Below are 24,352 nucleotides of genomic sequence, written 5' to 3' on the forward strand. Positions count from 1 at the left end.
TATGGTGCCATAACAGGGATTTCACAGCCTTACCACAAGTTCAAAGTTTTTGGCTGTCTTATGCGCCAACCTGTGGTGTGGCCCCCTCCTTTCCTGCGGTGCGTCAATGGTGTTTCAGTTAGAGGAAGGACCGACTCCGCTAGTCCCATACCGCATACTGGGAGATGGGGGAGGGGAGTCAGAGATGGCCATATGCCTATCTGCTGCCCCAGCATGCTCACCAGCTATCAGAGGGCAGGAGGGGATTCCTGGGAGTTAGGGGCTGGCAGGGGCTATGCAAAGTGTGGCCTATTCCTATGAATCACGTGCTGGAATTCATCACAGATGGTAGGAGTAAAGCTTGTCTGTCAGTGTGTCGCAAGGTAGGCCGGCAGGGGGCCTTTAGGACCATTCAGATGTCTTGGGATATGTCATGTGCTGGCCAGCTGGCCCATGCACACCCCCATACCCCTTATCCTCATTCTCCATGTTCACCTGACCCGCCAGGGATTATTGATCAGGGAGGTGCCCTGTGACCATCATGCTTCAAAGCTCAGCAGTTGCATGTAGCGGCCCTCACACTTAATTTTGGAGCCTTCCGGATGGGGGGTGGGGTGTTTGGGGCCAGGTCAGACTTCCCTTCGAGCCATCCAGGGGTCCAAGGTTTGTTTCCAGGCAGACTAGGGGTACAAGTGTCACTCCACATTATTTTACCCTCCCCCTGGACTGGACACTTCCCCATGATGGCATCATAGTGTTTTTGGCCTGAAGCTACAGGCCTGGTTGCCTGATATTCAGGGGGAGGGATCTTCCCTCATAAAGTTTCGGTCTAGTGTCGCAGTGCCTGGGAGCAGACCCATGGGGGTTTGAGGGACATGCTCCTCCGGAATTGGGGTTGCCTACCTGGCAGTGGAATTGCCTACCTGGGACGGTCTATTTGGTTTTGGTATATGCAGGTGCAGGCCGTCGGGAGGTGGAAGTAGGGGGCGCATGGAATACATTCACCCCGGGGGCGAGTCTGAAGGTCCGGGACCCAACTGTTCACGATTGTTTCTGTTTTGGCAGGTTGCTGGGCGGGGATGGAGCAGATGCGGAGCCTACTCTGCAGCCATGGCATGATCTCATAGGCTGGCCTTGGGGCCGCAAACGCACATTGGTTCACAGCTGGGCCTCTGATGCTGGGCCACGGTTTGGTAGCTGGGTCGACAGAGTATGCGCTGGAATGGTCTCCTACCCATGTTGTTCCAGCAGGGTTCAGGGCGGAAGGTTCTGCAGGTGGTGGTCATTCCCCTGGGTGGGAATTACCTTGGTTACTGAAGGGCAAGACATGTGAGGACATGCAGTTGAGGCCACAATAGCTTCTGGTCGTCTGCTGTGGTCAGACAGGAAGGGCAAGGCCCTCAGTGGCAGGCATGTGAGGACATGCAGCTGAGGCCTCGGTAGCCTTGGGTCGTCTGCTGTGGTCAGACATGGAGGGCAAGGCCCTCAGTGGCAGGCATGTGAGGACATGCAGTTGAGGCCTCGGTAGCCTTGGGTCGTCTGCTGTGGTCAGAGATGGAGGGCAAGGCCCTCAGTGGCAGGCATGCGTGGACATGCAGTTCGTGGGGCAACGATGGCATCTTCCTGATGGACCTGCAGAGGGGTCTGCATGAGATTCTTATCGGGTGTGGGGTAAAGGGAGACTAAGCAGAGGCTTGTCCCCCTTTTGTGGCAAAGAAATGTGGGAAAAGGTTTAAAGGGAAAGGGCAGCTAGGTGACACTTTTAGGCACCTTTGGGGGCGATTGGCGGTCCGGGGGCCTGCAGCTCAGGGCTATACGGCCTGGGGGGCAGAACACGGGCTGCCTTTGGGGCCAACGTGCCTCATCCGCTCGGAGTTTCAGGGCTCCGGGGGGCGGTGATGCGGGTTGGATCCCCTACACATCTTCAGGGTGTGGCCTGAGCTGGGGTCTGGCACAGGGCAGCCCCGGGCTCAGGCAAGGTTTAGTCGCCCTATGGCTGCAAGCAGGCTTTGCCTGGATCATCAGAATGCTCCCGCACTTGATTTCCCCTCTGCAGGTTCATTATTCTAATTGATTCCGTTTAATAAAGTGGCCCATGATTTAACCCAATGAATGGTGTTTGTGTTTTATTTCGGCAATAGGCCGCAATCCTGTTCCGTGCCCAGTACTTGCCGGGCAAAGGGGCGAGTTTGAGGCCGCAGCCGAAGCCCAGGCCGCCATCAGGGGTGTGTGTGTGTGCACGCGGCGTGCCGGCGCGCCATCGTGACACACAGAAAGGAGGCGGGGCGGCTGAAGGCCATTTAAGGGCACTCCACCAGCCTTCCGCCCTCCTTTGAATTTTGGCGGTGCCCGCCCGACCCTCCCTCTGCTGCAGTGTGATTCATTTGGTCGCTACGGGGCCGACCAGGAATTTTTGGCCTGCCTGCCTCGCTTTGCTGGCAGGTTTCTTTTGCATACTCCACACTCTGGTTGGGGGGACGGGTCAAGGGTTAGCACGGGTGCCTTTGGGGTTGATAGGCTGATTGGTCTGTTTCTAGCTTTAATATGTCAATGGTCACTTGTGGCAAAGAAGTGCAGGAAAAGGTTTAAAGGGAAAGGGCAGCTAGGTGACACCTTTAGGCACCTTTGGGGGCGATTGGTGGTCTGGGGGCCTGCAGCTCAGGGCTATACGGCCCGGGGGGCAGAACACGGGCCGCCTTTGGGGCCAATGTGCCTCATCCGCTCGGAGTTTCAGGGCAACGGGGGGCGGTGATGCATCTTCAGGGTGTGGCCTGAGCTGAGGTCTGGCACAGGGCAGCCTCGGGCTCAGGCAAGGTTTAGTCGCCCTATGGCTGCAAGCAGGCTTTGCCTGGATCATCAGAATGCTCCGGCACTTGATTTCCCCTCTGCAGGTTCATTATTCTAATTGATTCCGTTTAATAAAGTGGCCCATGATTTAACCCAATGAATGGTGTTTGTGTTTTATTTCGGCAATAGGCCGCAAACATGTTTGTATTGAATCTCCGTGGTACTGTCAGAAGTATATTTTATTTTTGAACCCAAACATCTTATGAAGTTTAGTACCGATATAAAAATCCTGCATCCTTTTCAGATTTTCCGTTACATTCCTCCTACCTTTGGAAAAAAGAAAGAACCGTTTGTATTGATTTTTCTGTACTTTCAGAGTTTCTGAAACTTTTACTGTTTTTTCCTGATATGAATAGCAGTTAGTTGAAGAAGGAGCATCACAAATTCAGGTGGGGATGGAAATAAAGTTTGCAAGGAGCTTTGTATCCACTTTGCGTGTGAAAGACATAGTTACTAGCACTACGAGGACAAAGAAGGCATTTTTAGTGCACTCATTTTGGTTGCACTCAAGGCCTGCTTGCCCTTCTTAAGCATATATAAGAACATAAGAGCCTGCTGGATCAGGCCAAAGGCCCAACTCACAAAGGCAACCAGATGCCCATGAGAAGTCTGCAAGCACAGCCTGCAAGCAGAGCTTGAGCCTCAATAGCACTCTTCCCACTTGTGAGTCCCAGCAACAGGCATTCAGGGGCATACTGCCTCCAGCAGTGGAGGCAGAACACAGCCACTGTGGCTAGTTGCCAGTGATAACTTTATCCTTCATGAATTTGTCTAATCCTCTTTTAAAGGTGTCCAAATTGGTGGTGCTCATTAAGTTGTTTCCATGGCTACCCTTTTCTGAACCTTTTCCAGCTCTGTAATAACCATTTTTTGAGATGCTGCAACCAGAACTGTACACAGTACTCCATGTGTGGTCTCATCATAGATTTGTATAATGGCATTATGATCCTGGCAATTTTATTTTCAATGTTTTTTTCTAATGATTCATAAATTCAACCTTTTTACAGCTGCTGTACACAGGGTTGCATTCTTCATCAAGCTATTCACTACGACTCTAAAATCTCTTTCTTGGTCAGATACTGCCAGATCAGACTTTATTAGCATATATGTGGTTAGAATTTCACCCACTCCCACACAATGTCCATCACTTTACATTAGCTTACACTGAATTACATTTGCCATTTTAATATCCATTTACCCAGTTTGGGGGATCTTCTTAGAGCTCCTTGCAATCCCTTTTTGTTTTTACCACCCTGAACAATTTGTCCTCATCAACTTGGCCGCTTCAGTGCTTATCTGTAGCTTCAGCTCATTTATGAACAAGTTAAAAAGTGCAGGTGTCTCTCAATACCAATCTTTGACGGACCCCACTTCTTACATTCCTCCATTGTGAGATGCCCATGTAGTCCTACTCTCTTATTTCTGTTCTTTAACCAGTTATTTATCCATAAGAGGATCTGTCTTTTTATCCCATGACTGCTAAGATTACTCAGGAGTCTTTGGTGAGGGACTTTATCAAAAGCCTTTTGAAAGTCTAAGTACAAAATGTGGACTGGTTCATCCCTATCTATATGCATGCTTGTTGACACTTTTAAAAAACGCTTAAAGGTTAGTGAGACAGAACTACTCTTGCAGAAGCTATGCTGCTTGTCCTTCAGCAAGACTTGTTCTTCTATATGCTTGGTAATTCTATCTTTGTTAAAGCTTCTCACCAGTTTTCCTTGAACAGACATTAAGCTAACTGGCCTGTAATTTCTCGCATTCCTTTTTTTAAGATCGGTATTTGTGCCATGACTGACAGGACTGAAAGCTGACAAGTGCTCTTTCTAAAACTATATTTAAGCCAATGTAAGCTTTATATTTGCATTATAAAACAATTTCAGATTGAAAAGAAAAGATTTGAGCCTGAATGTGAAGAAGCCTTAAGGTCACAGTTTAGAATAATGGCCCAAAATAAATGGTAGACGGAGATGCACATTCACATCGTACTTGCAAAATAGATGGGGCTGGAGTGTGCATCCCCATCCATACAGTACAGTAAACATTGCTTTGAAAATTAGACCAAGTTCTATCCAGTCCAGCATTCTTCTTCAAACAGCAGCCAGCTGGATGTCTCTGGAATATTACCCTTCATGCACAGCTTGTAATGGTTACTCTGTGTTGTTTATCCTCAGTATCTGGTACACAGATGCTCACCACCTCTGATTTTGTAGTGATTATTGATATATGAAATCAATAATTTAAAGATGGGGAACTTACTGCCTTCCAGACCTTGTTGTACTGTAACTGTGATAATCCCTGACCATTTGCCATGCTGGCTAGGGCTGATTGGAACTGGAGCCCAGCAATATCTGAAGGGATATGGTTTCCCATCCTTGCTTTAAACTTATGATGTGCCCTAAAGGAGGTGAGGACCCAGAGGGTTACAGTTTACATTTACAAGCTTTTTGGAACCTCTTCCATAGCGTTAATTAATTTGGTAAAATCTCAATAACTTGGGACAGGAGCTTATTATTTGAGCTTAGCATTGGTAGTTTTTTTAATTAGAAATAAATACCTGCCATTGTCCATGAACTCAAATGTTGCCCAGTTATAAAAAGCTGTAGCAAACCCAGTTTAGATTTCAGCAATGAAACAACCTGAAGGGGTCAGTTGGGGATGTTAAGTAAATAGCTTAGGAAAGGAGCTACAGCTTAGCCGCTAAACTTGCCCAAAAGACTTAATTCCTTTCTAACAACCCCTCCAAAAGGAACAGCATGCACACAGAGGCACTGACCTCTGCTAGCCAGGGTGTCCTTAGTGAACTGGGCCTCCCTTCAGTCTCTGAACAGTGGGCACTTGGAGCTCAGAAGGAAGTGTCTCACCTTTAATTGTGTATATACATATATTTAGCTCTGAGAGTAGACTGTAGAGGAGCAGCTTGGTAAGATTGTTTACACACACACACTCCTTGGCTCAGTTTGGCAGCAGAACTACAGGGAGACTTTCTAGACAGGCTGTGAGTGTGCAAGAGTGAGGGTCAGTCACACTGAGCTGATGTCCGGATGGAACCCTGGCTGGTGATGCTACTGCTCTTTCAGGCAGGTGAGTACAAAACAGATGCAGCTGCTAACCTCATAAAAATACCTATGCCTTTCTCCCCCCCCCCCCCGGCCAGGATTCATTCCTGAGCTTTACAACATTCTGTTTAACCAAAGTAAACGGGATTGGGCTGGTGAGTAAGCTTATCTTTTTCATATTGTCACCATCATAGGACAAATCCTGGGCTTTCAGTGTCTGATTTTCATGATAACGATGCATTGTTTGAGCAAGTAAATAATGCAGACAAATTGTGCTTATAAATCCTAAAACTTAAAATGTGATTTAAAACCCCATCAAGTAAAGCATAATTTCAGTGCAGTGGAATTTACAGCAGGACATCGCAATGAACTTCAGGCTGTTACTAGACACTGAAAAATGCTTCAGCGGAATGAGGTCAATAGAATAGCTTGGTCTTAGGTTCTTTGGCATATTGCCAGATGTCCTCCTCATAGCTGAATGATTGCCTTTGTTCTTGCCGTAAATGTCTGCTTGCCTCTGCCCTGCCCTTTAAACAGTGAAGTTTGAGTAGGTGGTTTTTGTTCATATAAGTTTAGAAGGATGGTGGATGGATGAGTAGGGGGAGGAAATAAAATCTTTTTATAAGGCCACAGTAGCCCCCTTCTAAAGCAGTAATTCCCCGCTACAGAAGTAGCACACAGCAAAACTGGATCATGTGATACTGTTATTGCAAGGATGGTTGTACTTTTGAGGATGTGTGTACTGCTGCAGCTTAATGCCTGCCAATGTAAACTTCATAATGCCAGGAAAGTTGAGGTGATAAGATCTCTTGTAAAAAAAAAAACCCTCAACTGCCAGACACATTTTTCTAAGTTGCTGCTTCGTAATCTATCTTGTTAGAAAAAGACACTGGGCCTGCTGTGTGTTTTAAATGTGCTTAACTTTTCTCAGCAACATTGTCTTCAGTTGCCATTGAATTATTTAACGGGATAGATAATTGGGTAAATTGTTGTAAACTGCCCAGAGAGCTTTGGCTATGGGGCGGTATACAAATGCAATAAATAAATAAATAAAGGGCTGCTCTTACTGCACAAACAAATTCATGTAATGATTGACACAACCTTGAAAGGATATTCATCTCAGAATTTAGCCACTTTGTGGCAGGAATGAGCAAGAATGAAATGAAATTCTCTTGGTTTCTGTGAACACTTTCAGTATTGAGAGCTGAAGTTGGACATTTGTAATCTAATGAATATCTTTAGGTTTTTGTGCACTTTAATACTTCATTTAACCACATCCATCATCTTGAACGTTTATACTTTTCTTATAGCGCTATCATCTCCAGTATGGCTTTGAGAGAGAGAGAGAGAGATTCCTTTCTTCTATGAAACCAGGATTGGAGTCTTTCCTCAATAGGGATTTTTTTTTAGTAATTCTATTAACTATAATCGAGTCATATTATATTGGCATTAAGATTTTTAGGGTGGGCTGTCTGTCCCTATAAACCTGATACGCCTCACAGTTATGGCACAGACATTGCTGCTGTTTGTTTGTTCTCTTTTTACAGCAGAGCTGCTGTGTATGTGTCTTTTAAAATTAGGCTTGAATACTGTGAAGTAGAGAGAAGTGTTTTGTCTGTGTTTCCCAACCTCTTGGTGCACCCACAGCATGGGTCTGGTCATCCTATTCCTTTGCAAATGTGCCAGTTGAAATAGTAAAATTATGGTGAAATTTGCACCTTCTAGCAACTGCATTTAGGATGCACAACTGAACACATGTATATGGAAGCACCATCTTGGGGGAACCGTGATTCCTTCCACAGCAGTCACAGGTGTTCATTTATTGAAAGCTGCTACTTGGGAAGAATGATCTTTCCTCCAAATGGCACCACCTGTGCAAACTTGTTGCATGTTTCCTAGAACAGTTTCTAGGGCATGCAGTACATGTATTTGGATATTCTTGTGCACTATGGTATGCATCCCTGTTGGTGCACTGAGAAGTTGTGGATGGGTTAATGCATATAAAAAAGTGTTGCCCTCCTTCTCTATACCCCAACCATCCCACTCCTTCTTGGCCATACCTGGCTGCTTTAGCCATTGACCAGAAGGACAGCAGCTGAACAGTGACCTCTGCCAACTGCTGCTTGCAGCGTTAATACTTGAACTGAGGAAGGGAAAGACCCTTCAGCTGCAGTGGATTGCTCCCCCAGTCCCAGTGTGTGCAACTGTCCATGGGACCACCAATCTAAAGTTTGAGGATCTGGGATGTAAAGATAAACCGCTCCTACATTCAGCTGCAGTGTAGCCTCACAATGCGCCACCTCTCAGTTTTTTGGCAGACTATTACTGGCTCTCACACAAGGAGGTCATAGTTGCTCCCGTATCTTACTGGACCCAGAAGGCTCCTTCCCCTTTTATGGTGAGGAACTACAGAACTGTTAGGTCTCCACCATCTGGAGTCTAAGGAAAATGGGGGCACATGACACTAGTCCAAACCATCCTGGTGAGATCAGCGTTAGTGTTTTTTCAAAGAGATTTCGCAACTGATTCGCAGATCACCAGTGCTCCCTTGTTGTAGGCGACTAGTGTGCTCACAGCCTAAGATCATTCTTCACACATTTGGCCTAAATGCTCATTTGTATTACAAAAAAACCTCCACATTTTCTTCCATCTTAACAGTCTGCAGTATTAACATAAATAGCAGAAGAGAGGCTCTGAGGTTTTGCTGAATATGAATGGTTAGATGTGACTATTTTGACATTAAGCTCAGTCAATCATGCTCCACCTGCCTTTTTTATTTATTGCTTGTTTTAAGCATATTGGTTGGAAAGCTTCAGAATTGCTAAGAAAAAAATTAAAAGCCAGAGACACAGATATTTCAGGCAGACCCTTTGGGTATGGAAATAATAATGAGAGTGGCACTGTATCTCTCTGTGTGAGTACAGGCACATTTTTTAGATCTTACGAGGACTAGCCTCAGGGGGAGGCAATGGTAAACCCCCTCTGAATACCACTTACCATGAAAACCCTATGCACAGAGTAGCCATAAGCCATAAGTTGGGATCGACTTGAAGGTAGTCCATTTCCATTTACCTATAAGGTATAAATTAATTCAGAGTTGGGAAAGTGTAATGATAGCTGGGATTTTGCATAATGGTTTTATTCAGATGAACTAAAATTATACTCCTGCGTTTGCAGTTTGGAATGATGTTCTTGGGAAGACCCATGATCTGCACAAAAGAGGACTCCTTGAATTATCTGGAGCCATAAAATGTGGCACAAGACGATTTCCTTTGGCATATTTAGGTTATGGATGCTACTGTGGCCCAGGAGGAAGAGGCTGGCCAAAGGATGAAACAGACTGGTAAGAACATCAGTTACATCCCCAAGGGTCATGCTTGTATTTCTATTAAATTCTTCAGTTGGATTTATCCAGCTCTTTTAATGCCCTTTAAATGTTGACAGGTTTAATCTATGGAGGATCTATTAGAGAGATCTAATCTGTTGGAGAGCCAGTGTGGTGTAGTGGTTAGAGTGTTGGACTATGACCTGGAAGACCATGGTTCAAATCCCCACACAGCCATGAAGCTCACTGGGTGACCTTGGGCCAGTCACTGCCTCTCAGCCTCAGAGGAAGGCAATGGTAAATCCCCTCTGAATACCGCTTACCATGAAAACCCTATTCATAGGGTCACCATAAGTAGGAATCAACTTGAAGGCAGTCCTTTCTCATTTTCCATTTCAATCTATGGAGAAAAAACAGTAAGAAACTATTGGCAAACCCACACCATAAATTTAAAGCACATTCAATGCATATCTAAAGCACATGACTTCTCCCAAAGAACACATGGAACTACAATTCCCAGCACCCGTAACAAACTACAGTTTCCAGGATTCTTTGGGGGAAGTCATGTGCTTTAAATGTGCACTGAGTGTGCTTTAAATGTATTGTGGTAACACAAACCAGCAACAAATTCACATAGCGGTGGTGAGGGAGTAATGAGAATAGTAGGTAACATGATAAGATTAGAACAAAACCTGGCTTTTATTATGCCAGATGACATTACCCTGTTGCTAAATAGAGAAAACACAGTGTGAGAAAAGGAATGTTGTTGTGTGCTCTCCTTTAACTTGATTTGGAACCACTGGAATTTCACTAGGGATAAATTTGATTAGATTTAACTCTCACTTCAATGACTGCAGTGGTGTGTGTGAATTTGCGTGCATCAAGCCCTTGTTATGTTTACCTAACTAATTATTCCATCTGGTTAATTACTTGTAAAAACTTAATTGGCATTCACTGCATCAATAAAAGTACTTGAAATAGGGCTGGAGTGTTCTGTATAGCTAGGTAACTGAAAACAGAACTTACTTCTGAGTTACCATATGCTTTTTCCTTTATCTTGGATGGGCCCTTAAGAAATGCTCACAAAATATAACAGGTACAATTCAATCTTTGTTGCTGAAAGGTGCTGCCATGGACATGACTGCTGTTATGGCTTCGCACAGGAGCAAGGCTGTAACCCCATAATTCGTAGATATAAGTGGACCTGTAATGACAATACTGTGGTATGTGGTAAGGAAACAAGTTTAATTTGATTACATTTATCGAAATCACTCTCCACACTCATGATCCCCAGCAAATGGTATTCAAAGATATATTGGAGGTGTACACAACTACCATGACTAGTAGTTATTGATAGGCATCCTCCATGATTTTGTCTAATTCCCTTTTAAAACTGTTCAATGTGGTGGTCATCACTACATCCTGTGTTAGCAAATTCTATAGTTTAACTATGCACTGTGAGAAGTACTTCCTTTTTTTCTGTCTTGAATTTTCCAACACCCAGGTTCATTGAATGATCCTCAATGCTACTGAGAGGGAGAAAAACTCAGAATCTATTCACACCATCCATGCACAATTTTAAGCACCTCTATCATGTCCCTGCTTACTCACCTTTTTTTCAAAATTAAAAAGTCCCAAATGTTGTAAATTTTCCTAATAAAGGAGTTGCTCCAGATCATTTTTATGAACCTTTTCTGAACTCTACAATATTGTTTTTGAAGTGAAGCAACCAAAACTGTACATATTATTGGTAACCATAGATTTGTATGATGGCATTATGATATAGGCAGTTTTATTTTCAGTCTCTTTTCTAATGATCCCTGACATGGAATTAATCTTTTTCACAATTGCCATACATGGGGTTGACATATTCATCAAGCTATCTACCACACACCCATAATTTCTTTCCTGGTCAGCCGCCACCAGTTCAGACCTGATTAGCTTCTATGTGAATTTGGGATTTTATGGCTCAATTTGTGTCACTTTACATTTTCTTACACTGAATTGGATTTGTCATGTTAACGCCCACCCACCCAGTTTGGAGGGATGCTTTTGGTGCTCCTTGCAATCCCTTTATTTTTACTGTTCTAACAGTGTGATATCATCAAACTTGGCCACCTCACTGCTCACACGTAATTCCAGATCATTTATGATCAAGTTAAAAAACATAGGATCTGATCCTTGGGGGACTACTCTCCTTTCATCCCTCCATTGTGAGAACTTTCCATTTATTCCTATATTCTACCAGTTCTTCCGGTAACTACTTTCAGAACTTTGAGCCCAAACTTTTAAGAATGACTTAGTTATTTTGACTTATTTTTATAGTTTGGTTCCTGGCCTATCAGAATCCTCAAAGCAGCTATGCTTAATATGAAATGCCAGGAATAAATAGACATTAGCAAATGGTTGCTAGCTGTTCCAATCTGGTGCTCTTATTCCATTTTAACTATTCATCCCATCTTTCTCTTTTTCAGATGCAATGTTAGACAGATGTCAAAACATACTGTGCCAGTGTGACAAAGAAGCGGCCAAATGTTGGAGATCTGCCCCTTTTAACCGACACTATGCCTTCTTTCCAAATTTTCTGTGCAGCCAAACTTATCCTGTATGCAGTTATAGGAAATATAGGCATTAAGAGGGGTTTTTTAATGGAACCTTTCAGTTGTCTCTCAGCTTTATGCTCTCTAATATACTTTGTATGTCATCCATCTAGTTCTAGTCCAATGAAAATAGCAGCTTCTGAATTGCGTGTGTATCTTTAGCATTCTTGAAATTACAAATCAAACAATGACCCCTACACCTGTTGCCTGACCAGAGTCCTAGGCTTCTTCTAATATAATGTCACTGAAAATGTGCACTACAGAAGAGGTTTTCAAATGCCACACTCAGATCTTTTTAAAAAGTGGTATACACAGTCAATTCGCATAACTGCAGTGCATTAAATTGGTCACTTTTAAATCCACACGTAACTGTGCAGTTGTTGCAAAACACATGGTGCATATAGACCATGACTCAGCCCACTTTAGAAAGACATTGTGAAGGCATGCCAAGTTGCAATCCACCCTCATGATACATAGTTCTTTCTGTGCTCAAAAAAGGAGGAACAAATAGTAGATGGATGGGTACACAATAGGCACGTTAACTGGTTTTACATCAAAAGAGTCCCCATACTAACTTGACCTTGAGAGGAGAGGATACTGTACTGTGGCTGGTTATGAATTAATTTCTCCAAGGAGGATGCTTTCAAAGATCCAAATAGGCTGCCTTGAAAAAAAATGGCCACAGGGCCCCTCCAGACTGTCAGACTGTAGTTTGTGGGAGGGATCCAAGTGCATACCAGAACTTTAGGTTTGTGCAATTAAACTGGATTATAGTGCTCCGTGGCGCAGAGTGGTAAGCGGCGGTAACGCAGCCGAAGCTCTGCTCACGGCCGGAGTTCGATTCCAGCGGAAGGAGGAAGTTGAATCTCCGGTAAAAGGGGTCGAGGGCCACTCAGCCTTCCATCCATCCGTGGTCGGTAAAATGAGTACCTGGCATATGCTGGGGGGTAAAGAAAGGCTGGGGAAGGAACTGGCAATCCCACCCCATATATACAGTCTGCCTAGTAAACATCACAAGACGTCACCCTAAGAGTCGGAAACGACTCGCACTATAAGTGCGGGGACACCTTTACCTTTATAGTGGTCTGTCGTCCTAGTGCAATAAATTCATTTTGCAAAAGAAATAGACTTTTTCTAATTTGGTAATTGACAGGGAAATATATTGAAAAATGGGAAATGAATGAATGATCAACAGGACGATATAGAAATACTCCGCAAGCAAATCAGGATGAATGTTCACTGTCATATAACCACACTGTTAACAAATCAGAACAAATATTCAATAAAGACTGGATATAATCTAACCTCTGTATAAGCTTTGTACAAGCAAATCAGGATGAATGCTCAGTAAATGTCATCTGGAGAGGCCCAAATGATGAGTACTACTCAAATCCATAACCATGGATTCTTCAGTCCATGCTCGCCTTGTCACTCCATATGAATGACAGGCACTGGTGCCAGATCGGTTTTCCCATGGCTGATATCCTGAAGTGTACTTATAGGTGTCTGAGTAAGTGAATGAAATGGTGCCTCAAAAACTTTCTGCACTACAGAATGTGGAAATGTCTTATTTATGTGAGTGGTTCCTTTGGAGCAATTTTATCTTTCTTCAGAATAGCATTTTTGGTAGATAAGCCACTCTATAAGAAACTGGTACTGCCAGTTAAGGTTTTCCATAGGTAGTTGTCAGGCCTGTAGCTGGGGGGGGGGCAAATGGGGGCACCGCCCCCTCTAGGGGTTTTTGGGAAATTGATTTCTTTTTAATTTGTGACATGACACACAATGACAACCACCATTGAGAGAATGATAGCTTGTTTTAAAAACAGGAGCATTTTAAAAATAGGACCCTCTAAAAAATTCAGTGAATAAGGCAGGGAAAATGCACAACAAAAGACTAATCTGGAAGAGCCCCCCCCCCAAGTTTGTTCACTGAAGACTGTCCCTGACTGAGGGTGGATTTTTCATGATCACAATCACCTTCAATTAATTAAGTGATCCTGAAAAAATCAGCCTGTATAGTAACATGACCCCTGAAGAGAACTTGATATTATGGGGTAGAGTTAGACTCCACCCCTTGGACTTTCCTTTGTTCTGCTTTTCAATTTCAGTTTCAATTGTGCTGTCTACCAAGCCTGCAATAAAGAACCATGTTTGTTTGCCTGCAGTAAGAAGTAAAAGTTTGTTTATTCTGCAGTTACTATAATAGGAAGAGTAGGATTGAGTGCTTATTACTAAAGGGTCAAATAAAGAGATAATTTAAAGTGATCTGAAAAAATTGCTACCATTTACTCTTTTAAAGCACTCACCATATCCACAATCATACTGGTTATTTTTTCCTTCCTTTTCTTGATTACTTGATGGCAAAGGATGAAAACAGTCTTAGATTTATTTCTTTATTTTATTTATTTATTACATTTATACCCTGCCTTTCTTTTCATGATTGAAACCCAAGACGGCTTACATATGGTTCCCAGGCAGTCTCCCATCCAGGCACTGACCAGACCAGACCCTGCTTAGCTTCAGCAGGAAGCTGGCCGTATGTGCCTTCAGATCATGAACAGAAATATTTCTGTGTATCCTACAGTTAGCTGGCTGGCTACCCGGAGACCTAAGCTGTAACTCAAGCCTAATTTCTTATTTTTCCAATATGAGCAGCTCAGCATGAGGCCTTTTCAGGGTTTCTGGACAGAAACCCAGCAACCAGTAAAACAATTCCAATTGCTTTCCACAATTAGTTTCCAATTGCTTAGTTCATCCTTTATATAGCATCTAATTAAAAAGTTTTCCCTTGATTGTCCAACAGGAAGGAAAATCTAAAGGCCAGGAACAAGACTAGAAGGAGGGACCCTCAAGGAGGAGTTAACAAACACACACGGTAGTATTTATTTTCTCTGTGCCTTTCCCCAAACCTGGTGTATGGACACGTTTGTTTTTCAGGTGGAATCTAAAACTGAGGTACCTAATGCAGCGTCAGAGCCAAGCTCAGGAGTTCACTGCCTTTAGCAAAGTAGTTCAGTTCATTAAGAATCAGAACACAGGCCATATCACAGGTGAAAGGGGACTATAGTTATAGGCAAAGTCAAGCTTTTGAGTTTGATTTTCCTGGGGATCTCTCAAAAAAGGGTAAGACAATTCAATAGATTAAACTTCCTGTAACTTAACACACTCTCTGGATGGCGTATCCCCTGGCCTTCAAATCCTCTCCATCCTGCCCCCACCTAGAAATGTGGCTGCCCCACCTAACAAGGAAGGCCGGCTACAGGGCTAGTAGTAGTTCCTGAAACATATGCCTATATATATGGCTGCTTGCTACTTCCCAACTCTCCTCCTTACCCTCTGCATTCTTTTCCTTCCACAATCACAGTGTTTCTTCATGTTAAAATTCAGAACAGAAAGCAGACAAGTGCTAGTGCTATTATAATAGAAAAGAACAAAGCATGCAACCCAAACCATCCTGGTCCTCCACAGATTCTTTGTGGCTGGAAAAGTGGCAGTCATATGGAACAGAAATTATAAGAGAGTGTTCATTTACATGGGAGCATTTCTTCATAGCAAATACACTGATTTTACCTTCGTAATTGATTTGCATTGTCTGCAGTTCCTGCTCAATGTTAGCTGCCAATTGGTTTTTCCCATTTGCACAAGTAGGCATTCCTCTGGGAAGGATTAGTCTTGCTGTTTCCTTGTGGCCCCATCCTCTAATTATACATTTCCACTCCCTCTGGTTGCTTGGTGACCTTGCATGCTCAGTCTGTTCTACAGCTGCAGTAGGTTCCTTTAAAAAAAACCCACAGAAGTGCAAATATCTGTGTTTTCCTTGCCTATGGATGGTAGGATATAGCTGAAATACAAATATTTGTCTGAGCAGTGTTATGCTTTTGTGCATAAGTTGGGGGGGGGAAATAAAGGCACCATTTGCAGTAATATAAAAAAGACCAGCAGAACAGAGGAAAGCAGCCAGGAGTTGCTTGTCAGCCCACAGGAAACAAAATGAAAAAAGGGAGGAGGAGATAGTCGGTGTGGAGAGGGGAATGATTGACACATCCACCTAAAAGCATTGGAGCAAAGTGTCTGCAACCACTAGAGAAATGGAGTGGTGATGTTTTTCTCTTCACTTATCATACTAGATTGGGTTAGTATGGATTTACAGGGGAGAAACTGCGTGATGGTTTCTGTTTGCCAGTGAGCCATGCAAATTTAAAGGAGATGTGAGTAGCACCAAACACACAGTAAACCACTGTGTAGATGAGACAGAGAGTAAGGGCAGAATAGAGCCATCACCTTCCTGGAGGCAGTAGAGAGCTTTTATTGATCAAGAGGTTCAGCCACCTTGACCCACACAGTGCAGTCATTTTTTGTGCCTGGAGAAGATATAACACTAAATGTTATTACCACTCCCTTAATATACTCAACAGTGATCATATTCTCTTCTTTTATGTAGTAGCGAGGATGCTTTTGTAAAGGATTGCAAGGCTAACTTGTACATTACATTTTTCATTCACAAGATTCCTGTGCTGATATATCTGGAAAGGTCAGGTGTGAATTCATAATGCATTTGAGATCAATTCAAATGTGTTTATTGCAGATCTCCAGAATTTACATTGTATTATTATTATTATTTATACCCTGCCTTTCTTTTCATGATAGAAACCCAAGGCAGCTTACATATGGTTCTCAGGTGGTCTGACCGGATCTGACCCTGCTTAGCTTCACCAGGGTGCTGGCCTTGTGTGCCTGTACAACATATTCACTTTTTTTACTAAAGAAGTCATTTCTTTCATTTTCCTTCCCATCCTGCTCATTGCTTCTTTTGCAACATGCAAATGGGTAAAAATTCACCAGCGTATGATCAAGGTTCTAGTTCTGGTGTACAAAGCCCTATACAGCTTGGGACCAAGATACCTGAAAGACCGTCTTACCCCTTATATACCCAGTCGATCACTGCGCTGTGCAGGTGAGGGCCTCCTGCAGATACCATCTGATCAGGAGGTCCATTCTGCACAACATAGGAAACGGACCTTTAGTGTGGTGGCACCTACCCTGTGGAATTCCCTCCCCTTAAATATTAGGCAGGCGCCATCTCTGTTATCTTTTCGGGGCCTATTGAAGAATTTCCTCTTTCAACAAGCCTTTTAAGTTAAGACCTATCCCAGTCTGCATCTGTGTTGGAATTGCTTTTAATATGTTTTTTCTAAAAACCTTTTTTTTCTTAACAATATGTTTTTTTAACCCTTTTTATTTAAGATGTTTTAAAAGCTTTTTTAAATAATGTTTTTAAAGTTGTTTTGTTTTAATGTATTTTAAGGTCTGTTTTTATGATGTTTTAAAGTGTTTTTACTGCTTTTGTTTGCCTGGGCTCCTGCTGGGAGGAAGGGCAGGATATGAATTAAATAATAAATAAACAAACAAATAAATAAATAAATATAAATCCCTGTTGGCTGCTTCAGTTTGAAATGAAAGTGCAGGAGGGGGGTGATCTAGGGCAAAGTGATGAGCAAGATGCTTAACCCATCCCCCATTTGCTACAACTCCTCCCAAACTACTCCCCACCCACAGTATTTGAGATGTACATGTCATGATCCCTGTATCCAGCAGTGACCTGGACACAGAGTCGGAGGCTATGGGGCACCAGATGAGGTGCCTGGTGAGGGTTCAGAGCTGACCATGACACCAGGCCCTGGAGTTCTCTCAAGTTGGTGGAGCATGGAGGACGTAGTCTGGAGACAGAGGCATAAAAGGCCTTGGACTACTCCCAATCTTTGTTGGAACAATTTGTGTACTTCGACTTGTCTATGGTCTACCAGCTATCAATGGGCCATGCCCTGCCTCCAACTTTGCTGAGTTCCCTTTGGGATCTGGCATTGGAGCTGAGCATGGCAGTATGTTTGCAAGGTGTGTAATACAAATTTAAAATTAGCTTGGTTAAAACATCCCTTGGATTTCTCCTCTATAGTCTGTCATGTATTAACATTCAAACATGGCACAAATAATATACCGGAGGTTTAAATGCACCTTTTTACTTTATACAGTGACTATGAATAGGCTTTATTAATAAGGATCTTGCTTTTCCAAATGCTTATTCTATGAATAAGCTGTCATCTCTTTAAAAAAAATCTTTGAGACAATATTCTAAAAGGATGCTAAAACGTTTTTATTATACCTTTAGATAGACTATAGAAAACACTCAAAACAATTGACATTTTTGCTGACATTCAGAAAACTAAACAGTCCATGGCATGTCTGGCATTTTCTTTAATCGTGCTATCCAAGTTATGCTGTATAAGGAGAAAAGGAAGAAAGTAAACAAGCAACAAAGTGGGAAAAAATGACAATAATATAGCTCAACTAAGTTTTTTAAAACAAAATTTTCACAAGAAGTATATGCAGTGTTGAAGTGCAGTCCTATATGATTACAAAGTTAGTGCAGCAATATGCTTGAGCTATGTAAACATTTCTGATCTTTGGCTCCACGAAAGTTGGCCAAAACCTTGCAGTGAATGTAATAACACCCAAAATATGAAGAAAGTCTGTGTCAGGCAATTATATAAATTGTCATCTTTATTTACATTGGCCTTGCTCTGTTCTGCACCCAGAAGACACCCTTCATTATCTTTTTATTTGCCCTAAAAGAAGTAGTTGCCAGCAATACAATATCATTCAGATGTATCTTAGCAAGTGGCAAGCTTTTTAATCCGGTTGTCCTGTGCTGCTCCCCTTGGTTTTCTAGAGCAGCCTTTCCCAACCAGTGGGCCTCCAGATGTTGTTGGACTACAACTCCCATCAGCCTCAGCCAACATTGCCAATGGTCAGGAAAGATGGGAGTTGTGGTCCAACAACATCTGGAGGCACACTGGTTGGGAAAGGCTGTTCAAGATAACGTGGGAAGTCCTTGAAAGCAGAGCCATCGCAACAGGCTTTGTGCTGCTATCACTCTTCTAAAGTAATACTCTCAAAAGCTTTCACTTGGATTATAAATGCCTTTTAGATTCAGTATACCTTCCTTCCAAATAAATATATTTAGGACTGCAGTCTTAATCCATATGGAGAGAACAGGGTTATAGTCCTTTAGCCTTTTGCTTCACAGTGCAGTTTAACTTTTTTCTTGTGTGTTTGTTCAGCATGCTTCAAGGGCACTTGCTGTGCCTGTTTACAGTATATCCAGGCCACCACCTCTCATAATAGTGGGCTATTCTTTTTTTCCTTTTTTTTTATTATTAACTCAGACAGATTTGTAAAACTAGTGACTCCCAAACTTTTTCCCACACGGACCACCTGAAAATTGCTGATTGTCTTGGTGGACCACTTAATGATTTTTCTGCCTGTTGTAGCAATTGTAATGTACTGTGCTAAAATCTGTATAATTTTTAATATTATTTTTATTGCTGCTTTTATTTCTTATACTGTATTACAATTTGTATTCCGTATCATATAAGAATACAATATAGAAATGAAAGAAGCAATAAAATATGATTAAAAATCGGTATGAATATTTAATATGAACAACTTGTGGACCACTGGTGGTTCACTGACCACAGTTTGGGAACCCCTTACATAAATTATAGCAGAACATATACTTCTGAAAGACCAGCTTCACCAGGCTTCTCCTCAACTGTCACAGAGCAAGATTCATTCCATCAAGCTATAGCAGACAAAGGAGTAGGACAACAGGGCTCCTCCATCGGCTCTGCTGAGAGACTAGTTTCATCAGGCTACTCCTTCAGTTATCATCTAGCAGCAGCCATTCCATCCAGGGGTAGCCAGTGTGGTGCTCAAATGATGTTGTTGGACTTCCAATGGTTGTAGTCTAGCACCTTCTGTAGGGTCCCACATCTGGTATCCTAAAGCTATAGCAGGTGGAGGAATAGGATTATAGGGCCTCTTTATCAGCTCTGCTGAAAGACTAGCTCCATCTGCTGAATTTCCCTCTTTTATACAAGGATTAAAGATGCAGGAGCTGGGACCTCTTTTGCATCTGGTTACCCTATCAGAAAATGAGGCACAAATATTTGCTTCTATCACTGGATCTATGACAACTGTCTGTCTCTCTTAGAACTCTTTAGCCTCTGTTTGGTATGAAGTTATTTATTTTTAAGAAAAACTATTTGGGCCACAAATATGCATTGCATCTATCATTTTGGCAGGCAATTGAGCATTTCATTTCACTGTCTCCCTACCTTGGTGGGATGTTGCTTTAGCACATGGAAGACACTTTCTCAACTGAGGAGTTAAAATTACTATTAGAACTACCAAGCCTCCAATGCCGGCTGCCACCACTCCAATGATTGTTCCAATGGATTCTTCTATACCAAACAATCCTGAGGGGAAATACACAGAGTCAATGGAAATCTATCATATTGAATATTGAGAATTGCAAGGAAAACTTTGGTTAATGTTGATTTCTAGAGTTGACACCTAACCAGGAAAAAAACTGCTCCTATGACTTTAGCAGCAGCTTCGTCTGAGAACTCAGCAAGTGTAGCTTTTTAATGAGATGAGGATAAGCATTTTCATTTGCCAATATGTGCACATCAAGCTACTGTTAAAGGCATAGGAACAAGGCCTGGAGAATGATGATGGATCAAGGTTGATGCATATATATCGGGCTTGGTTTAAATGGTAATCATTTTCTAAAGGGAGAGGGGTTAAGCATCAGGATTTGATTCAGCAAATCTTTTCTAAAATTCACATTTAAATTTGTCTTCTGCTTAATCCTGTGTTTAATAGTTAATAGAGTTTTCTTACTAGAGATGAAAACGGGGGTTTTCATACTCAAAAGGACAAAAGATCTCTATGCTTTTAATAGGGAAGGGAGCATTTCAGCAGATGCACCCTTTCTCTGTAGTAGTATGATGAGAGACCACTTCTTCCTTATTGGTTTGCTGAATTAGAGACAGAGAAATTTTGGCTGACATTTATGTGCAATGGAAACCACCAGATGTCATCCAAGTTTAAACTAGCATTGCACTGATCCCCCTTAACGCATTTGTGTTCAATTTCTGATAGGTGAAAGCAGAAGTATGTAAAATATACTAGGACAGAAGAACTGAATAAAGCAGTATCATTGGATACAACACTGCAGTCATATGAATTCTTACTTAGGAGTATGTCACATTGAACTCAGTGGGACTTTATTTTCAATAATCATACATAGGATTGTTTGCAGATGAATTAAAGTCATATGATTATCATTGGATAAGTCTTGGAAAAAGACTACTTGAAGATCAAAGTGTCTTAGATTATGAAAATATCTCCCTAGGAAAACTGAGGTCATGCTGGGGGTGCTTTAAAAATAGAGTGAGAAAACCCCAACAAGCAAGAAACAATTGTATAAATTGGATCACTCAGGTGGATTGGTAGATTCTGAGTGGCCAAGTCTGCCACTATGTAACATTCATATTGGACTGACAGCACACTATGTAGGCCTGTGACTCACCTGCCAAAAAGACTTGAAACTCAAGGGATATGCATATTCATTGTCTACCAGAGTCTGTGTCAAAGCGCATCTTAGTGTCTGCTAGAAAAGGTGAGAGGATGCTCTGTATATGGTACTGCTACCCCCTTCATTTTATTCTCACAACAACTCTGTGAGGTAGGTTAGGGTTGAGAGAAAATAAGTGGCCCAAGAAACAAGTCTTCTGCACTATGTAGATTTTGAGGACATAATCAATGACTTTACAGCAGTATAGGCAAGAAAAGGTCAATTGTAAGGAAAGGCTCCTACTTTGTAGCACTCGTCATTTCATCTGATATTCAACACATACTTAACAGTTTTAATTTTTAGGTACCTATGTACAACATTTCTTTTTATCCTTGCCTTTTCTAGTGTATAATCTGCCACCCTGGGCTCCTGCTGGGAGGAAGGGTGGGATATAAATCAAATAATAAATAAATAAATAATCTGCCATTGTCTTATTATTGCTGTTTTATTAGTGGTTTTTCAGAATTATACCATTCAGATAAATGCATGTGAATTATACCATTCAGATATATGTATGTTTTGCAGTATGCAAATATACCTAATTAAAATAAACATTAATTTAATATGTTGTTTTAAAAATCATGCATTCCTTTCTGGGGGAGGTGGAACTGCACCAGCCCCCCCCCCAACCACCTTAATCCAGCCTTTCCTGGCAGTTAACGCTGGCATTTAGAAATGACTACAATTTAAATGGAAAAACAAGGTTTTTCCTGTGACCTGTGTGGTTGCCCATATGCTTCTCTGCAAACTGACTTTTTAATTTTAATTTCTTAAAGGTTACAATAAAAAGAAAGAAAAAAGAAAAAAACAGCATTCTATTAGGTGTGAACTGTTGATGAGCAACTTCAAGCCCCCTGCTCTCCCTTCTAACAACAGTTTTTGTTATCTTTAAACAGTGGAGGCTAGTCCATTAGTGCAAATGGGGCACTGCTCCACCAACCTCAGTCTGCCCTTGCCCAGCCCTCCACCCCACCGCCTCCTTCCTTCCTTCCAATTTGTCAGGGGGTGGCTTTGCCTGTCATTGTCACTGGCTTCACCTACTGTTGGTCTTCCTGCATACTGCCCTACCAGTCCCAATGGGCACCAGCCACCACTGGACTGGACAGACCTTCAAAAACAGGACTTCTTCAAATAAAGAGTGGACTCTTCTCTAACAGTCCTTCAAATTGACGACTGCTCACTGTAAAGTAGGACAGACGGCCAACACAGACTCAAGTGGCAATCAAGATGTCAGGTAGGATAGTTCTATTGGGAAATTTTTGCTTTAGAAGTATAAAATTAAGGAAGTACTTGAAGGAGGAGAGGGAAGTGGATGATTAAATAATGAGAGTTGTGTAGATACAAACGGAGAAAATGTGGAGAACTTAAAAGTAAATTGTCAGCTTGAGACAGAAAGTATTATTGGAGTCAGTGCAGAGGCTTAGGGCATATTGATATTAAAGACTGATGCTGAAATCTTGTGTTGGAGAACTCCAATTTGAACACAGTGGGATATACTTTTGAATAAAACCCGACTGAATAAACAACCGATTTAGTAGCATCTCCTTTCCCAACAGAACCCTGAGAGCTCTGTGAGGGGGGCTCAGAATGTGTAACAAGATAATTCTCAGCAGTTCCACAAAGCTACTATTCCCAGCATTCACTGATAGTTAAAATAGTATTCACTAATAGGCAAAAAACCTTGTGGTTTAAGAATGTACCTATAGCCAACGTATTTCTATCAAACTTTACAAAGCAGGCAAATTGGGCAGCTATAGTGAATGCACCAGGGGAGCAGGAAACCTGGCCTCCTCTCTGAGATATTGGACTGTCCTACAAATTTGTCAAAATGCAAAGACAATTTGGGTTGGTGTTTCACAGTCCAATCCACTTCCTGTGTAGCTTGGAAGAATTTGGTTAACATGTGCCTCTGAGCATATGGTGAGTGGTGGCAACACCTACCACCTCCAAAGATGGAGAATTATATTTTTGTATGTTTGTTGTTCTTCTTACTTTGTTTATTTTCTGTGTTACTACTATTTTTACAGAGAATCTAACCCAGAAAATTATATTTCTCTCATTATTCATCCTAGAAATCTGTGTCAAATTTATTTTTATTAATTTCAAAGCCTTTTTATTGGTCAATGTCATATGATGGTGTAGACAGCCTTTTGCATATCAAACTGGAGGTTATGTTTTGTTTCTGTTTTGGGTGCATTAACAGTTGATCTGAAACTGCAGTATGATTTAAAATCAGACTGATTACAATATGTTGCTACTTCAGAAATGACTCTAGTTGCTGGAAAAAACAAACCTGGCCTGCCAAAGATGCATGTTTTCAGACTCCTATGCTTAAACCACTCCACTTAAGGAAAGGTGGGCATGGTAAATTAAAAACATACAGCACACCTAGAATGTTGCTCCCACTGTCACCTCCCACTGTTTTATCTTGTGCACACTGAGACACTCCTCAGGGCCATTGGAAACTATTCTATAAGAGTCAGTGCCATTATTCCACAATTGTTTTTGGAGGTTTTTTTAGTGTCGCTGTACTTCACATATTCACAGAAACAGAAGCAAAAGAAAATGATTTACTACAGAAAACGTTACTAAAATTGCAAAGTAAATCAAACATATTTAAAGTGACTATCTGAACTATATCGACTGTCTTAATATTGTTGTGCGCCTCCTCAATCTCCAAGTGGTGAGATTTCCGGGGTCCCTGTGCTCCTCCAGGGTTTGGTTTCTTTTGGGAAGAAGGTCAGCAGAGACTGTGGTGTCTTTATGAAATATGGTTTATTTATTTACGCACATTCCAACCTGAGCTTAACTGACTATAGTATACAGCCACTTTTGTGGCTGTATAATAAAACCACTATTAAGTCTGTAATGTATGTTGGGCATTAATGACCAGATTGATATAATCATAACACTGGAGGACAAATTTAGGGAGAAGATACTTTTTATCTTTAATTGCTGCCATTCATTTGAAACGGGGAATGTTGTTCAAAAGCATTCCACTTCTGAAAAATCTACTTCATAATGATTAAATGCTCTCATTATCACCTGTCAAATGAAGCAATAG

General features: G+C 41.9%; 2 protein-coding genes across 9 annotated transcripts in view; one reads left to right on the top strand and one right to left on the bottom strand.

Moving 5' to 3' along the window:
• Positions 1 to 5,570: 5,570 nt before the first annotated feature.
• LOC133385406 (phospholipase A2-like) lies at positions 5,571 to 22,859 on the top strand. 4 transcript variants are annotated; one of them, XM_061628345.1, is made up of 5 exons: positions 5,571 to 5,910; positions 9,063 to 9,228; positions 10,334 to 10,433; positions 14,614 to 14,685; positions 22,065 to 22,859. In XM_061628345.1, the coding sequence occupies exons 1-4, from the start codon at positions 5,871 to 5,873 to the stop codon at positions 14,644 to 14,646; spliced, it is 339 nt and encodes a 112-aa protein (XP_061484329.1). In that variant the 5' UTR covers positions 5,571 to 5,870; the 3' UTR covers positions 14,647 to 14,685; positions 22,065 to 22,859. The 4 variants fall into 4 exon arrangements, with proteins under 4 accessions (XP_061484329.1, XP_061484331.1, XP_061484328.1 ...); XM_061628347.1 differs by lacking the exon at positions 10,334 to 10,433; XM_061628344.1 differs by lacking the exons at positions 14,614 to 14,685; positions 22,065 to 22,859 and adding an exon at positions 11,685 to 13,265 and having other exon boundaries at positions 10,334 to 10,440.
• LOC133385405 (uncharacterized) overlaps positions 17,982 to 24,352 on the bottom strand; it is a 40,870-nt gene continuing 34,499 nt past the window's right edge. For 4 of the 5 annotated variants that reach the window (XM_061628339.1, XM_061628340.1, XM_061628338.1 and 1 more), the window contains one exon: positions 18,627 to 20,125. In XM_061628339.1, coding sequence (XP_061484323.1) covers positions 19,965 to 20,125 — 161 coding nt within the window. In that variant the 3' untranslated portion in view covers positions 18,627 to 19,964. Of the gene's footprint in view, positions 18,086 to 18,626; positions 20,126 to 24,352 lie in introns of those variants that run through there. The other variant, XM_061628343.1, reaches the window with a different exon arrangement.

Source organism: Rhineura floridana, chromosome 5 (genome assembly GCF_030035675.1).
Source record: "Rhineura floridana isolate rRhiFlo1 chromosome 5, rRhiFlo1.hap2, whole genome shotgun sequence".
Classification (NCBI taxonomy): domain Eukaryota; kingdom Metazoa; phylum Chordata; class Lepidosauria; order Squamata; family Rhineuridae; genus Rhineura; species Rhineura floridana.